The sequence below is a fragment of the Delphinapterus leucas genome, chromosome 7, assembly GCF_059928025.1.
Source record: "Delphinapterus leucas isolate spDelLeu-1000000601 "Yukka" chromosome 7, BTC_Dleu_Yukka2, whole genome shotgun sequence".
Classification (NCBI taxonomy): Eukaryota; Metazoa; Chordata; class Mammalia; order Artiodactyla; family Monodontidae; genus Delphinapterus; species Delphinapterus leucas.
In genome coordinates this window covers 12,739,427-12,756,457 of record NC_143135.1, presented here as the reverse complement: position 1 = coordinate 12,756,457, position 17,031 = coordinate 12,739,427, and the positions used below count along the sequence as shown (strand labels likewise).

Below are 17,031 nucleotides of genomic sequence, written 5' to 3'. Positions count from 1 at the left end.
TCAATCAGAAAGTTTCCTGTGGACCATTTATCTTAGAAGGAAAGCACATGAAATAATGGGTTCCTCTTAAATTCTCCTGTTATCTTCCCACAAGGCCCACTTTTCTTTTTCCTTTTTTTTTTTGGCCGCATAGAAGTCTGTGGAATTTCAGTTCCCTGACCAGGGATGGAACCCAGGCCCAGGCAGTGAAAGCGCCAAGTCCTAACCACTGGACTGCTAGGGAATTCCCATAAGGTCCACTTAACTATACACACAATACCACAGGTGATCACTGGAAGTCAACTTGTACTTTAACTGTTGGGTTAAAAACCAAATTATCACAAGAATTCGCAATGTTTGTTAAGAAGCTAAACCAAAGATATACATTACTTACTGTATCTATCCTTAAATCATAACAACGTTAGTCTTTATTGGTTGTCAACTACCAAAAGCATCATCAGGGACCAAAAGAACTACAACTCCATAGTTCAAGTTTTTATTACATAAGCATATCTAGGTGAAAGGATAAGAAAAACAAAATCCCAACGATGGCTGTAAATTGAGCACAGCAATCCCAGAGTATGACAGTTCCGAAGGAAGAAAATACATCTAACAGAACTTCAAAAACTTACTTTTTTCCTTTCCAAAACCAGCTCCAGCTCCAGGGTATCTTGTTCTTCTTCCTCTTCACTTTCTCCAGACTGAACAACACTGCAAATATCCTCCTGAGTAGGGTCTTCCACACCGTCCAACAGACTTTCTTGTGGCTTTACTATTGTTGCTTCTTCTGTTGTACTTGTTTCTTTCTCTTCTGAAACTGGCTCTACTTCTTTACAAATTACTTTTCTTCTCCATCTCTCTTCTTCCTCTTTTATTCCCTCAGGCAATAAAGGAGCAAGCAGTGATGCTGCCACCCCTTTCTTCTCCTCCTCATTATTTGAGAGAGCTTGAATTCCTTCATTCACTTCCTGTAAAGAATAAAATAATTTCGCTTAACTTTCAAAGAAATCTCACCTAAATATACAGTACATTTAATTGTTCGTGTTAAAAACGACCATAGGGCTTCCCTGGTGGTGCAGTGGTTGAGAGTCCGCCTGCTGATGCAGGGGACACGGGTTTGTGCCCCGGTCCGGGAAGATCCCACATGCCGCGGAGTGGCTGGGCCCGTGAGCCATGGCCGCTGAGCCTGCGCATCCGGAGCCTGTGCTCCGCAGCGGGAGAGGCCACAACAGGGAGAGGCCCGCGTACCACAAAAATAAATAAATAAATAAATAAAAATAAAAACGACCATAATTTTCAGTCACTGGATATTCTTAAAAACCACTGACTCCCATCAGATTAGTGTACATGCTTGTACCATTTTCTTTACAGATGTATAATGGAAACATTGCTACTTTAGGAAGGCAGTATTACAGTTCTGGGTGGGACTCAAACATATCTTTTCTTCTATTCTCTGTACATCAAAAGGCAGACTAGTAAGAAACAGAGGCAGATTTAAATAAGATCAGAATCTTGCCAGTTCAACATATGACTGGATAAATCTTCATCTTCCTCTTCTGTATGATGAGATAACTTCACAAATATGCTGTGAAGGTGATTCAGAGGAAAGTGAAATATTTCTAAAATGAAATGTGTGATTACATTTAAAGTGTCTACCTCCTCCACTGGGATATTTATTCTACCTCCCTCTTACAGGTGTAAAGGTGAACTTATTCTGTAAAAGCATTTTTTTTTTTTTGCGGTACGCGGGCGTCTCACTGTTGTGGCCTCTCCCGTTGCAGAGCACAGGCTCCGGACGCGCAGGCTCAGCGGCCATGGCTCACGGGCCCAGCCGCTCTGTGGCATGTGGGATCTTACCGGACCGGGGCACGAACCCATCCGTGTCTCCTGCATCGGCAGGCGGACTCTCAACCACTGCGCCACCAGGGAAGCCCTGTAAAAGCATTTTTTGATACAACTCCGTCATCATTCAAAAATTCAAGATAAATTAAAATTCAACACATTCTCTCTGTAGAGTACAACTTACTTTTCTTACTGATGAGATTACAAAAATGGTCAAGTTTTATTAGTAGTAGTTTTTAAGGTCGCCAATCTTTATATTAAAAAAAAAAAAAAAAAAGGTGGAATCCCAAAATACAACTATTCTGAAGCAGAGAAGGGGACCCGAAGCGTTGCCTGCTTGGCTGCTCCCATGTCCTTCACAACGACTCAAGGAGCCTCTATTGCACCCTAAAGCTCCAAAAGCACCACTGAACTGGGTAACTGCTATAAATGCCATATAATAAACAGACACAGATTGTGTAAAACTTTAAGAAACAAAATTTATACTGTTTCACATCTATGCTGTAAAATATTAACAGAAGGCTTATATACCTGTGACAGAGTAACATTCAAGTTCTTTAGATGTGAAAATAAGCAGATGAGGTAAGTTGTAACACTGACCTTTTTAACTTCTCGCTTGGTTATGACTGGTGCACTTTTACTACTGGAAACTGAAATATTTTTCTCCTTAGTATACATGTCTGTATTTACCACAAAACTAGCTTCAGCACCTGTTACGGAACTAAAAAAAATATACTTAGCAAGAGAAACAGAAGGGAAATATTATCAGCAAAAGATAAGACTCTGATTTCCTTCTAGTAACTTTTTTTTCAAGTCTGTTCTTACCTGGGCTGGTAATGTTGTAATCCCTGCACCTGGGTGGCAAGATACTGGGGTAATTCCCAAGTCACTTCATTTGTTTGTGTGTTCCAATAATAATAGCATCCTGTGTTCTCATCCCAGACCTCCTGCCAATCTCCCATCTCAATTCCAACTAGAAGAAAATGAAACAAATTTTAAGAAGCACGTATTCCCACACAACTCTGACCTTCTATCTCAAGTCAACTCTAAAGCTATAACAACCTAACACTGTTAGGTTGTTAACAACTGGGCAGGGCACTTCTCTGTTGTGGAGGCAGTCCGAGGTAGTGTTCACCAGCATCCTTGCCTCTCCCCAGCCGATGCAGTAAACCCTCCCCTCACCATCCACTACCACCCTCTGCTGTGACAGCCAGAAATCCAAACACTGTCAAATGTTCCCTGGGGGGGCCACTCCCCCCTCCTCAGTCATCTTTGCAAACATGGTTTAAAAAAGCAGTTTGATAGTTGAAAAATGTATTCTGAACCCCAAAATACTTTTTAAAATAATGGCTTTTATTATTTACCGAGCATAATCTGCTACTGGTTAAAAGGCAAACAATTATCTTTCAGTAGGTAAAAATATACCCTAGCCGTTCTCATTCTCTAAATACTGTATTTAAGAAGCCGGAATTCTAAAGCCTGGGGCTAAAGCACACAGGCTTTCACCTTTGGGAACCTCAATGCCTAGGACACCTTTAAGAACTACATTTTAGATTTCTTTAAAACTCAAAGGATCAAGTTTACCTCCTGCCAGTGAACACTGAGTATCATACTGCCACCCTGCAGTCTGGGTTGAGTCTGTCCCATTTGGGGTGGTGGAAGAAAGGGCAGATGTTGATTCCTTTGGCTCTGGCCGAGGTGGAGTTGGAGGTGGAGCAGAAGCTCCTACAGGAGCTACAGGCTGAGGAGCTGTTATAGCATCAATCTCCTTTAGAATGAAAACAGTGACAAACTCATTAATCACATTAAACCAGAAAAATGGCCATCACTTAAAAAAAAAAAAAAATCCCACACACACAGGGTTTTGACTTGAGAAGCTTAAGTCTCAGCTTCCCAAGTCAAAACCCTCCTCTTGGGCTTCCCTGGTGGCGCAGTGGTTGAGAGTCCGCCTGGCGATGCAGGGGACACGGGTTCGCGCCCCGGTCCGGGAAGGTCCCACATGCCGCAGAGTGGCTGGGCCCGTGAGCCATGGCCTCTGAGCCTGTGCGTCTGGAGCATGTGCTCCATGACGGGAGAGGCCACAACAGTGAGAGGCCCGCATACTGAAAAAACAAAACAAAACAAAAAAAACCCTCCTCTTCCCCATTTTTCTCCTTACAACTGTCACAAAAAGAGGAGAGATGGGGAGAGACTAAAAAAAAGGAGGAGAGACAGACATAGACTGACAAGTAGGCTAACCACTTGAAATTCAGATCCCAAAGTGTTCAATAACTAAAAACCCAAACAAAAGCACCACTAACCGCTAGGAAGTTGGCCAATGTACTATCAATATCAGCTGACTGGTTTCCATTTGCTTCCTTAGACTGTGCTGGTTTTTCTGAAACATCACTCTCTTCATCGTCACTGTCAGCATATGCACCAAGTAAGCACAGACCTCCTGGAAACAAAAAGGTAAGCAACGTTTATAACAATGTCAAAAAGTCCTAGGAAGTATCCAAGAGAAAATATGATTCTTTAGCCATTTAGTTTACTTGTAGAACCTCAAAAAAGTCTTCAATGAACTACCAAAAAGAGGTACAAATTGACTATGCACTTAGAGCTAATAAAATCAATCTGCATAGCAACTTGACATCCTTTTCAAAATATATGCTCAATTATTCAACCTCATACTCCCTCTGTCAAAATAACACATAGTATATCCTGACTTTAGAATTTGTTGTTTTACGTGTCCATCTCAAACAAGTAAACCAATTAGGGTTTAGTAAATGAAACAAGGAGATTTTCAAAGTGAAAAACAAAGCTCTTTTTCAATGATTTTTTTTCCTCAAAAAAGAAGTGACAAATTAAAACAGAACCTAACATGCTAGGTTAGCAACAAATACCCAGCTAAACAAAAACCCAGCTAAAACCAAAATTCCTACTCAAATGGTATTAGGCATGGCCTCTGTGATGCTGCAGTGCAATTTCCTTCTTAAAAAAAAAAACTGAAATGATACACTTTTTTACTAGTTGATCAATGTTTATGCCACTTCCTTTTGTATCACCTGTGGCTACTCTAATGTTACAATTAAGTGAGCATATACCCTCTTCATATATCATTTTATTATAATAGGTATATGAAATATTTAAGTCTAACTAGACTTTGCAGCTATTAATAAGACTAAATTTTCCAGTGCCTTGGTAACTGAACAGATTTATCAGGAGGTAAAACCTAGTTTTCTCTGTCATAATTCTGTAAACAAATTCATGGATTCACCTAAACATGAACACAAATTGCTTCATTTATCATACAAAAGTTCACATTCATTGTTTTAGCCACATAAATCTGACCCTCATTATTTTTTTAGTATATAGCTAAGTTGTTACACTATCAATTTCCAAAATATTATTTTAAACTGATTAGGAAGATTCTTAAATGGATATTTCACAGTATCTCCATTTTCCAGTTACCAAATATATTATATCTCATTTTGGGGGTGGGGTCATACCAGTCAATTTTCCACGTTTTCTGAACAAGAGATAAAGATAGAACTACATCAGACATTTCTGTACAGAAAAAATCTGCATTTCAGTATTCAGCACTGATGGGTTTTTCAGGGAAGGCGGAGGATGGGAAATTTATATTTTTATATAAACACACTTCTTAGTTCAGAGACAATAATAATCACTGGCCTTAGTTCTTTAAGTCTATATCTTTTGATAAAAGGTTCCAACCAGGTGAGCCGTGTGGAATTTTGACTACAAAATTCCCAAGCAGGGGTAATTCCCCAGGCTCAGAGTGGGTCTCTAGGGCAACAGGTTTAGCCAAGGGCTTCCCTAGTGGCGCAGTGGTTAAGAATCCGCCTGCCAACGCAGGGGACCCGGGTTCAAACCCTGGTCCGGGAAGATCCCACATGCCGCGGAGCAACTAAGCCCGTGTGCCACAACTACTGGGCCTGTGCGCCTAGAGCCCGTGCTCTGCAACAAGAGAAGCCACCACAGTCAGAAGCCAGCGCACCGCAACAAAGAGTAGCCCCCCGCTCCCCGCAACTAGAGAAAGACAGCGGGCAGCAACGAAGACCCAATGCAGCCAAAAATAAATAAATAAAATAAATAAATTTATTTTTAAAAAAAAGGTTTAGCCAAGGCTCCACCTAGTCTTTTTCTCTTCAACTCAGAGCTTTTCATATTACACACTTAAAACCTCTTCCAAACTCCTGATAACATAATGACAATTAAATAGCAAAGTAAATGAAAACGATTAAACGCAGCATTTGGGGGAAAGACACATACTTAATACTGTTAGAGACACCATAAACTGATACAATATTTAAGAACAATCTGGTAACATATACCAAGAACTACAAAACTCTCAAAGTTTCTTATAGCTAGATAATCTCATCTCTGAGAATATAACTCTAAGAAATAATTACAAAAATTTTTTTGTACAAAGCTTTTATTTAAATAACCAAAAACTGTAAACAACTCAAATGCTCTCAAACAGGGGACGGGAAAAGCAAATTACAGCATAGTGCCAGATGCAATATCACTTTATGATTAATCAGACCATTATGGGATTACATAAAATGATGTTAAGGGGACAAAAGGTAACTCTAAAGGAATAAAAGATAAAATCAAGTCATGAAACAAGTTCTAATTACATCTCTGAAAATTTAGTCTATACATTAATAAAAACAGGCATGCATTTAGAATAACACTAAAAAAAAAATCTCACAATACTATACAAAATTGCATAATCTTAGAAAGCCAAAAGCTTCACAGGACCAGGCTTCTAGACTACTACTGAGAAGCTGTTGCTAAATGAAGCCAGAGGAAACAAGGCCAATCTTCAGAGCCAGTCCTTAGCAGTCTTTTTTGAGGAGTACTGACTCCTCAAACCTCAATATGCTTACCTCTAATGGATGGTGCCACACAATTTGCAAATTAACTAATGATATCGGGCAGCAAATTATTTATTTCTTAGATATATACTTTACTTTCCTGATAAGTTTCAAACAGTAACTGTGCCTTATGCCCCTTAGAAACTCTATTTCCTCATAACACTGAACAGTGATTTTTAACTCTTTTGGTCACAGAAAGCTATTAACAATCAAAATGATAAAAGCTGTGGACCTTCTCTCAGGAAGACACACTTGAGTGTGCAATTTCAGGAGATTCACAGATGTCTGACATTCATCTATGGAACCACATTAAATACCCTTTTCTAGAAGATGCTTAAATACTGTTGACTATCATGGTAGTCTGTTGGCCTAATTTAACAGAACTTATTCTAAATTTTCCCTTAGATAATTTCACATGCATTTACCGTAATATATGTTAGCATAAAAATACTACATATGCTTCTCTACTATATTATAAAAGCATACTTTAATAACTTAAAATTTAAATTTCATTTAAATTTCATTTTTGTGCAAAGAAATTCAGCATGTTTATAGTGATAAAAGTAAATTCTTTAACTAAAATCATCTTTAAAAAAATATATCAAGGGACTTCCCTGGTGGCGCAGTGGTTAAGAATCCATCTGCCAATGCAGGGAACACGGGTTCAACCCCTGGTCCGGGAAGATCCCACGGCGCCGTGGAGCAACTAAGCCCGTAGGCCACAACTACTGAGCCTGCGCTCTAGAGCCCATGCATCACAAGAGAAGCCACTGCAATGAGAAGCCCGTGTACTGCAACAAAGAGTAGCCCCCACTCGCCGCAACTAGAGAAAGCCCGGGTACAGCAACGAAGACCCAACGCAGCCAAAAATAAATTAAATAAATTAATTTAAAAAATATATACATATATATATATCAATTCTTGAGTATCTACAGTTTCACAAAGCCATGCAAATAATAATGGAAAATTGCTTCCCTTTTGTTTTCGTTAAACTTTTTCCTATGCGTATACCAACTAGTAAGTAAGAAATGAATAAAGCTGATATATTCTTTTTTTTTTGCTTAGAGGAGAATTTATTGCCTTAAGTCAAAAAAGAAAAAAGGTATCTCAACCCAACAACTCAAGCGTTCACCACAGGAAACTAGAAAAAATGAGCAAACAATTATAAAGCAAATAGAAGGAAAGAAATGATAAATATTAAAAGCAGAAATCAATGACACAAAAAAATTAATAGAGATAATCAACGAAACCAAATTTGATGCTCAGAAAAGGCCAACAAAATTGACAAAACTTAGCTATATTAACCAAAAAAAATAAGAGACAAGACACAAATTACCAAAGCCAGAAATGAAAGAATGGACTTCATAACTGACCTTACAGATTATGAGAGAATATTCTGAACTAATTATAGCAACAAATAGACAACTTTGTTAAAACAGACAAATTCCTAGAAAGATGCTAATAACCAAAATTGAGTCAAGAAGAAACAGAATATCTGAAAAACCTAAATGTCCACTGACAGAAGAATGGATAAAGAAAATGTGGCACATATATACAATGCAATACCACTCAGCTATTAAAAAAAAAAAAAAAAAATGGGGCTTCCCTGGTGGCGCAGTGGTCGCGGGTCCGCCCGCCGATGCAGGGGATGCAGGTTCGCGCCCCGGTCCAGGAGGATCCCGCAAGCCGCAGAGCGGCTGGGCCCGTGAGCCATGGCCGCTGGGCCTGTGCGCCCGGAGCCTGTGCTCCACGACGGGAGAAGCCGCAGCGGTGAGGGGCCCGCGCACCGCAATTAAAAAAAAAGAAAAAAGAAATAATGCCATTTGCAGCAACATGGACGGAACTAGAGACCATCATACTAAGTGAAGCAAGTCAGAAAGAGACAAACACTACATGATATCACCTATATGTGGAATCCAAAATATGACACAAATGAACCTACCTACGAAACAGAAACAGACTCACTGACATAGAGAACAGACCTGTGGTTGCCAATGGCAGTGGGGAGGGATGGAGTGTAAAGCTGATATATTCTTATGCCGCAGGATGAAGCTGAACAGAATGAAAACAGTTCTGTTCACAAGGCACATAAAGGTCTGAAGTGCTGACTGACACTGCAACCAAGGAAATTTCTCGTAGAACATTTAAATTCTATCCATTGCACATAATCCTTAGAAGACCCAAATGTAATAATATATGTAGTTTACAAATACAAAATGCTATTTCCTAGTTCTGAAATTTCTCTCACAATGTGGTTTTACCTTTTCCAACCCATACTTTTTTTTTAAGTGGCAAATACGGGGTAGGGGGGAACAAGCATCTATTATTTCAGGTGTCACATAGTACAAAAAGTCCTGCAATTCAGAAGAATAAAATTACTACCAATTATAGAATATTTAGTATCAAAACATATTTTAATCTTTCAAGATACATAAAGAGTAAAGAAAACTAACATTCTTGGCACTTGCTGTGTTAGAAACTTATATATATTGTTCAATTTAATCATCAAAATAACTTAGGGCTGTAAGATCTATTTTACAGATAAATGATGTCCTGAGGTTTTAGTATGAATGCTAGAGTGGTGATTTGAACCCAGGTTTGTCTACAAAACCATCACTGCAAATATTCCTTCATGCTTAAAAAATAATCAATAAGAGCAATTTTCAGCTGCACAAACATTTGCTAGGTACCAATCAAAGCTGTGTGTTAGAGAAATAACACAATGAAAAGACACTGTTGGTGTCCCTAAAGAATGCCAAGATAATGGGGAGCTAGAAAACTAGTTACAAAATAGCATCAGTAGAAAAAGTAGTACAAAGTAATTTGGGTACAGAGAAAAGGGAACAGCAAATTTTACATTGGTTAAGGGACTTCCCTGGTGTCAGAGCGGTTAAGAATCCGCCTGCCAATGCAGGGGACATGGGTTTCAGTCCCGGTCTGGGAAGATCCCACATGCCGCGGAGCAACTAAGCCCGTGTGCCACAACTACTGAGCCTGCGCTCTAGAGCCCACGCACCACAACTACCGAAGCCCGCGTGCCTAGAGCCCGTGCTCCGCAACAAGAGAAGGCACCGCAGTGACAGGCCTGTGCACCACAACGAAGAGGAGCCCCCGCTCCCTGCAACTAGAGAAAGCCCGTGCGCAGCAATGAAGACCCAACGCAGCCATAAATAAATAAATAAATAAAAATTTTTTTACATTGGTTGAAGTATATATACCAACAAGCCCTCACAAAGATTTAAAATTTCCATTTTATGGGAGGAATATAAATTAGCAACACTGAAACATTCATCAAAACACTATATACAAACACGGTTTGATCCTAATGTAGAAAAGATGAAAAAAAAACTATACCTGTTGCTTTAACGGCAGTGGGCCTGGTGGTCATGACTGGTTTGGGAGGATTCTGAACTCTAGGAACCTCCACCACCACCTCCTGTTCATCTGGATTTAAAAAAGCAAACAAAAAAAACTACAGTCAGACGATGGAACACAGAAAAAACTATACAGGTGACAAAACAATCTGTGACTTCTCAAGTCTAGATTTCATCAATTTAAAAACAGGGTAGCTGTAACTCATCACTAACCCAAATAAAGAAAACCAGTATAACTAGAATCTTCCATCTGCCTAGTGGCTTTAACATTAAGAATTTAAACACCGTATATAAAAATTACATCTGAAATAATCCAAAGTTAAAATACACACACAGAATAAATCTTCTCCAGGCTACCAGAAGGCTTTTACGAAAAGCACAACTAGAGCATTTTTTTCGTAAGAGCCACCCAACGTGATTTTTTTTTGTTTTTTAAACCTGAAATGGTCGGGGCTTTTCCGGCGTCTGGCCCCTGCAGTATAGCCCAGTCCGGTTATTCTTAACCCAAGTACCATTCTAGGGATAAACACAAGTACTTGGGAACCCACAAACACCACCTCTCCAGGGATTTTTGGGAAACCTGCCAACTAGGGGTTACTTACATTTTAGCTGGCATAATAAAAATGGTATGCTCACTTCTAAAGGGTCTCTCTCAATTTCAACAAAAACGAAAAGGAAAAGCCGATGCCGTGTAGGAAACGGCAGGTTCCACGGTCACCAAGCCTAGGACGCGGAAACGCATACTCTCACATTTACCCCGTAAGTTATCCAAAGCCAAGAATAGACGTTGAGCAGACTGGGCGCCCGGGCCAATCCCTGCACCAGAGATGGCGCCTCTGGGTCGGCTCCGGCCGGGCGCACACGGCTCCGCCGCCCCTTCCGCAGCTTTGGGCTCACAGCCGTCCTCACCGCAGGCCGCACGCAAAAAGGCCTCGGATGCGGACGCCGCCCGCCCGGGTTTCTCTTCCTCCTAGGACTCGCCCGAGAGGCCTAGGCCGCGAGCCCCGAGCTCGAGTTTCGGACGCCCCACCTAGGCGCCGCGGCCCCTCGCGCACGCTTACCTTCTGAAGGTGAGTCGTCCGAAGCCGCGGCGGCAGTGACCGCGGTCGTCGTCGTCGGCGCCGCCGGGGCTGGCTGGCTGGGCGCCGCCGCCGCCGCCGCCACCGAGTCCGGCTCGGTGTCGGGTTCCGGCTCTGGGTCCCGGCCCGGCGTGCTGCTCCGCGGACCTGGCGGAGAGAGCTGCAGGATAGGCCTACGGCCGGGTACCGCCCGGGACTTCTTCCCCATCGCGAGCCCGAGCGCGAGCTGCGAGCGTCGGGCAACCTAGAGGGGCGGGCGTTCGGCGCGACGCTGCGTAATCAATATTCATACACTGCGACACCGCCTCCTAGAAGGATCCGCTTTTAACCGGCGGAGCGTGTGCCCGCGCAAGCGCCTTGGGCCCCGTGCACTCTTCTGGCTCCTCCCCCGGGGGGGAAGGAGGACTTTACCCACGGGGCTAGGCGATTGGCTGTTTTGACACATTGAAGAACCCGGTAGCCAATGGACAAGGAAAAAGGGTCAGAGTCAAGCGAATAGTACGGAAGGATGTGAGTTTAGACTTGCTTCCAATTACGTCAGGCTCCACCCATGCGGTTTTTGCGGAGTCTTTTCTCTACCGTCTTGTCCTCCATTTTGTACCCGTTCTTGCCTATGTGTTTCTTGTCGTTTGTCGTCTAGGAAGCTGTGCTGCTTTCCAGGCCCTTTCCCAAGTTTCGCCCTGATTATTGTGGCTTACTTTGGATATAACATTGAACATTAGGTAAAATAGTAGGTCTTTTATGGTTTTGTGAATTTTTTCTTGGGGCACAATGATGACGTCTCATCGTGTGGCTTATCAAGTGGAAAAATATCACGACATAGTGCATACGAGGGTAGAGCCTAAATTGTGATGGGATACAGGAACCTTCCCAACGTGGCCGCTTTCATAGATTTATCTTCCTTTAGCACTGTCCTCTCCCCTGTCCCATTCTGGAGCCAGCCACTCGGAGCGGTTCTCTCACCTTTATTCCTTCACACTAGTTGGAAAAACTACGGCATCGTGTGGCAAAATTATTTTCCTTCCTCAAGACCCATTGCAGGCATAACATCTCTGAACCTTTTATCTCAATGCTGAGCCCCTCCCTAGCAACTTGACTTACCGTTTATACTCGTCTCCCACTTCTAAATTGAGTTTAAGAAATCCAGTGGTATATTTTTGGCCGCACCTCCCACCAGGGATTGAACCCACGCCCCCTACATTGGAAGCTCAAGAGTCTTAACCACTGGACAGCCAGGGAGGTCCCCAGTGGTATATATTTTTATATTCCCAGCGCTCACTCAGTTCTTGCTAGAGCATGCTAATAATATGTAACATTTATTGACCACTTACTATCTGTTGGGTACCGTCTAAGGACTTTATGTAGAATTGCATTTGATTCTCACAACTTTATAGGGTAGATATCATTATTCCTAATTTATAGATCATATTCCTCATTTATAGATGAACTCTTAAATTGGTTGCTGAGTGCAAAAGCCATGAAAGCAGTGACTTGTCTGTTTTGTTCCCAGTATTGAAATGCACTTTCTGGAACACACTCAGTTTTTGAATGAATATAGTGCTTGAATATATACAAACTAGAAATAAGTAGGCAAGAGTTCTTTCCTTTTCTTACCTATGGGAGGAATATCTGGATTAGAGTGGTTTGAGATTAGACTCCCAAGACTTCTGAAAAATTAACAGCTAGAAGCAGGGGAGAATATGCTGTTTTGAAGCTGTCACCAATGATTTCTTTCTCTCTTCCTTTCTTTTTTTGATTTATTAAAAGAAGTAGTTGATACACAGTAGTTGTACGTAGGAGTTTTGAAGTCAAACATCTGGATTCAAAACCCAACCCCAGCACCTTCCAGATGTGATTGCTATGACAAGTTTCTTTTTTTAAAACAAATTTCATTTATTTTTGGCTGTGTTGGGTCTTCGTTGCTGCATGTGGGCTTTCTCTAGTTGTGGTGCGCAGGCTTCTCAATGCGGTGGCTTCTCTTATTGCAGAGCATGGGCTCTAGGCGTGCGGGCTCAGTAGTTGTGGCTCTTGGGTTCTAGAGCACAGGCTCAGTAGTTGGGGTGCACGGGCTTAGCTGCTCCGCGGCATGTGGGATCTTCCCGGACCAGGGCTCGAACCCGTGCCTCCTGCATTGGCAGGCAGATTCTTAACCACTGTGCCACCAGGGAAGCCCTCTCACAAGTTTCTTAACATGCCTAAACTTGTTTCTGCAACTGTAAAATGTTAGTGATAGTATCCATAGAGTTGTGAAGTTTAAATTACATCATAGTTTTAAGCTCTTTGCAATGCAGCCAGGAACAAAATAAGCAATTATTCTATAGTAGCTATTATTACTACTAATGAGCATTTTGTTTACATGAAAGTCCAGATCCTATTATAAAACTGGCTGTAAACAAGTGAGATTATGAGCTAAACCACAATGCATAGAAATGTGAAAGGCTGTTTTCCTTGGGGGAAATTTATATTTTTGGAGGTAGCTGTTAATGTTTGTAGCCAGGGTTCTCGACCCCAGCTGTTTAGAGAACCATCTGGAGGGTATTAAAGCAATATAAGAATCTGAATCAGGGCTGAGAGTGCAGGGCTCATATCAATTTTATTTTAAAAAGCTCTTTATTTTAATGCTTAGCCAGGGTTGAGAACCACTGGCTTTAGAGACATGTTTTACTGTTTTTGGCCTCAGAGAAGGTATTAGGATCTGAACCAAGAATGGACAAATCATGGCTAAATTACGCCTGCTTTTTATTTATTTATTTAAAAAAAATTTTTTTTTGGCTGCGCAGCATGGCATGTGGGATCTTACTTCCCCCAACCAGGGATTGAACCCACGCCCCTGTAGTGGAAGCATGGTGTCTTAACCACTGGGCCACTGGGGAAATCCCAGGCCTACCTTTTAAAGGGTTGAACAAACAAAACAAAAGAATGTCTGACAGAGGACTGCCCTGGTGGTGCAGTGGTTAAGAATCCACCTGCCAATGCAGGGGACATGGGTCCAAGCCCTGGTCCGGGAAGATCCCACATGCTGCGGAGCAACTAAGCCCGTGTGCCACGGCTACTGAGCCCACATGCTGCACCTACTGAAGCCTGTGTGCTTCAACTACTGAAGCCCTTGCACCTAGAGCCTGTGCTCCATAACAAGAGAAGCCACTGCAATGGGAAGGCTGTGCACTGCAACGAAGATCCAACACAGCCAAAAAAAAAAAAAAAATCCTGTGATAAACCATGATGGTAAAGAGTATAAAAAAAGAATGTGTATATGTATGTTTATATATATATGTATGTATGTATAACTGAAACACTTTGCTGTGTAGCGGTAATTAACACAACATTGTAAATCAATTATACTTCAATAAGTAATCAATTAAAAAAAAAGAATATGTGACAGAGAACTGTGTAGACTACAAAACCTAAACTACTTATCTGGCTTTTTTTTTTTTATGTCTCCACACAGGGTGAGTAAACATGGTCAGTCACTCCCTTTAAAGAAAAATTAGGCCTTCTCTTTAATTGCCAGGGACCTAAACAGCTCTGGAATTAGTAAAATCAAATTATCAGAGCTTACATTTGACAAGTGAAACCTGGGAAGAACAATCATTTAAATAAACATGCATTTTCAAATATATTTAGTTATAATCACAACTGGTGGGCGATGTCTTTACTCTGTATTTGATGTTAATTTCAAAAGCCAACCTTCCTAATCCATATTAGAGCTCTGGCTTTTGGAACTTCAACATGAGATATGCTGCAGAGGAAGACTGTCCACAGAAATCCCAGCTTCAGCAGTGTAGGATGAAGTTTTAGGGTTGTGTGTGTTAATTCATCTAAATTTTATCATGTAAGAAATTAATAAACTGAAACCTCAGACTTCCCTGGTGGCACAGTGGTGAAGAATCCGCCTGCCAATGCAGGGGACACGGGTTCGAGCCCTGGTCCGGGAAGATCCCACATGCCGCGGAGCAACTAAGCCCATGCGCCACAACTACTGAGCCTGCATGCCACAACTACTGAAGCCCATGTGCCTAGAGCCCGTGCTCTGCAACAAGAGAAGCCACCGCAATAAGAATTGGCTCACCGCAATGAAGAGTAGCCCCCGCTCGCCACAACTAGAGAAAGCCCGTGTGCAGCAATGAAAACCCAACGCAGCCAAAAATAAATAAATGTAAAAGAAAAATAAAAAGGAAAACTCAATTAAATAGTCTTGGGAGACTAGGACTGGGAGCTCTCATGCCCTGGGATGATAGCAGAGCTCAATAGGAAGAAAACTCTTCTTTCCTAGCAAGGACTCAGCCAATGAAAAGCCATGTGCTTTGTTTACTATAGCTCTCCCAACTTCCCCGGCTCCTTCCCTTGCCCTGGGGGGACTTGCACATGGCATGCCATGGTTGCAAGACCCTGGACTGCAATTGTCTGATGATTCCGAATAAATCTATCTTTGCTGGAGAAATAACTGGCAGTATATATTTTTTAGGTCAACAGTCATTTATTGTCTCACTCCCAACTGGGTGTACTTTGATCAATTCAATTCTGAGGATAAGCCCCAAGAGGTAACAATCAGGTTTAAGGGCTCAGTCCCACACAAGACTGCCCTTACTACAGAAGCCAGCTCCACATGAGGTCCCCATGCCACTCACACTTCTTTCTGGCTATAATATCGGGTTCCTACGACCTCCTCACATTTTTGAATTCTCTAGAAGCATTCACAGAACTCAGGAAAGCACTATACTTATGATTCCAGTTTTATTGTAAAGGACACAAGGTGAGGGACTTCCCTGGTGGTCCAGTGGTTGGGACTCTGCGTTCCCAATGCAGGGGGCCCAGGTTCAATCCTGGTCAGGGAGCTGGATCCCACGTGCTGCAACTAAAAGATCCTGAACACGGCAATGAGGATTCCACACACCACAACTAAGACCCAGCGCAGCCAAATATTTATTTAAAAAAAAAAGATACAAGGTGAGGTGTGGGAGGGAGCACAGAGCTCCCATGCTGTCTCTCTGTGGAGTCGTCATGTCACCCTCCCAACACATTAATGTGTTCTCCAACCAGGAAGCTCTATTCAGCCTTGGTGTCCAGTTTTTACTGGGACTTGATTGCATAGGCATGGTTGATTGACTCACTGGCCACTGTGACTGTGACTGAACTCAATCTCAAGCCCCCTGCCCTGTCCTTCTGGCCCAAAGTTCTAACCCTATATTCACCATCACAGGGTGGGTCTTCCTAGGGACTAGCCCTATCCTGAAGCTCTCTAAGGGCCCCCCTGCCAAGAGTCACCTTATTAGCATAACAAAGATTTCTTTCACTCAGGAAACTACAAGGGTTCTATAATCTCTATGCCAGAAATAGGGAAAAAGATCAGATATACTCTTTATTATACCACATTATTTGACCTTGTGTGTTTCATGGAAGTTCATTTAAACCATGAAGCCTCATTTACTGGAAGAAATACCTACTTTTAGTCTCTAGAAACTGGCATAAGTCATTTGAACAATAAATGTCTTTTGATGTTGGAGTTCTGTGCAGACACAGGAAGGTATATTCTTGTGGCTTAGGGTTAATGACGAGCCGATTATATTAAAAAATAATGCAGGACTATCTTTGTTTTTAGGTACAAAATTGGAAAGAGCTGTGAAGATTAAAAGAAATGTAAGTGCCGTGGAGCAACTAGGCCCGTGAGCCACAACTACTGAGCCTGCGCGTCTGGAGCCTGTGCTCTGCAACAAGAGAGGCCGCGACAGTGAGAGGCCTGCGCACCGCGATGAAGAGTGGCCCCCGCTCGCCGCAACTAAAGCCCTTGCACAGAAACAAAGACCCACCACAGCCAAAAATAGATAAATAAATAAAATTAAAAAAAAGAAATGTTAGAATTTTCTATAATATATACTG

General features: G+C 41.9%; 1 protein-coding gene and 1 long non-coding RNA gene across 8 annotated transcripts in view; one reads left to right on the top strand and one right to left on the bottom strand.

Moving 5' to 3' along the window:
- Window positions 1–11,436, bottom strand: part of FNBP4 (formin binding protein 4) — a 38,415-nt gene extending 26,979 nt beyond the window's left edge. For 3 of the 7 annotated variants that reach the window (XR_016393788.1, XR_016393789.1, XM_089914820.1), the window contains exons 1-7: window positions 11,137–11,388; window positions 10,056–10,145; window positions 4,122–4,258; window positions 3,406–3,589; window positions 2,647–2,794; window positions 2,422–2,542; window positions 612–947 (exon numbers count right to left, since the gene is read on the bottom strand). Coding sequence is in view for 4 of the 7 variants with exons in the window: in XM_089914820.1 (XP_089770946.1) it covers window positions 612–947; window positions 2,422–2,542; window positions 2,647–2,794; window positions 3,406–3,589; window positions 4,122–4,258; window positions 10,056–10,145; window positions 11,137–11,362 (1,242 nt within the window). In the remaining 3 variants the exon portion in view is untranslated. Of the gene's footprint in view, window positions 1–611; window positions 948–2,421; window positions 2,543–2,646; window positions 2,795–3,405; window positions 3,590–4,121; window positions 4,259–10,055; window positions 10,146–11,136 lie in introns of all 7 variants that reach the window. The other 4 variants (XR_002647149.3, XM_089914818.1, XM_022591986.3 and 1 more) reach the window with 3 other exon arrangements.
- Window positions 10,713–17,004, top strand: LOC149748693 (uncharacterized). Its single transcript, XR_016393790.1, has 2 exons — window positions 10,713–11,145; window positions 16,754–17,004. It is a non-coding gene; the product is annotated as an uncharacterized LOC149748693 (long non-coding RNA).
- Window positions 17,005–17,031: the final 27 nt, after the last annotated feature.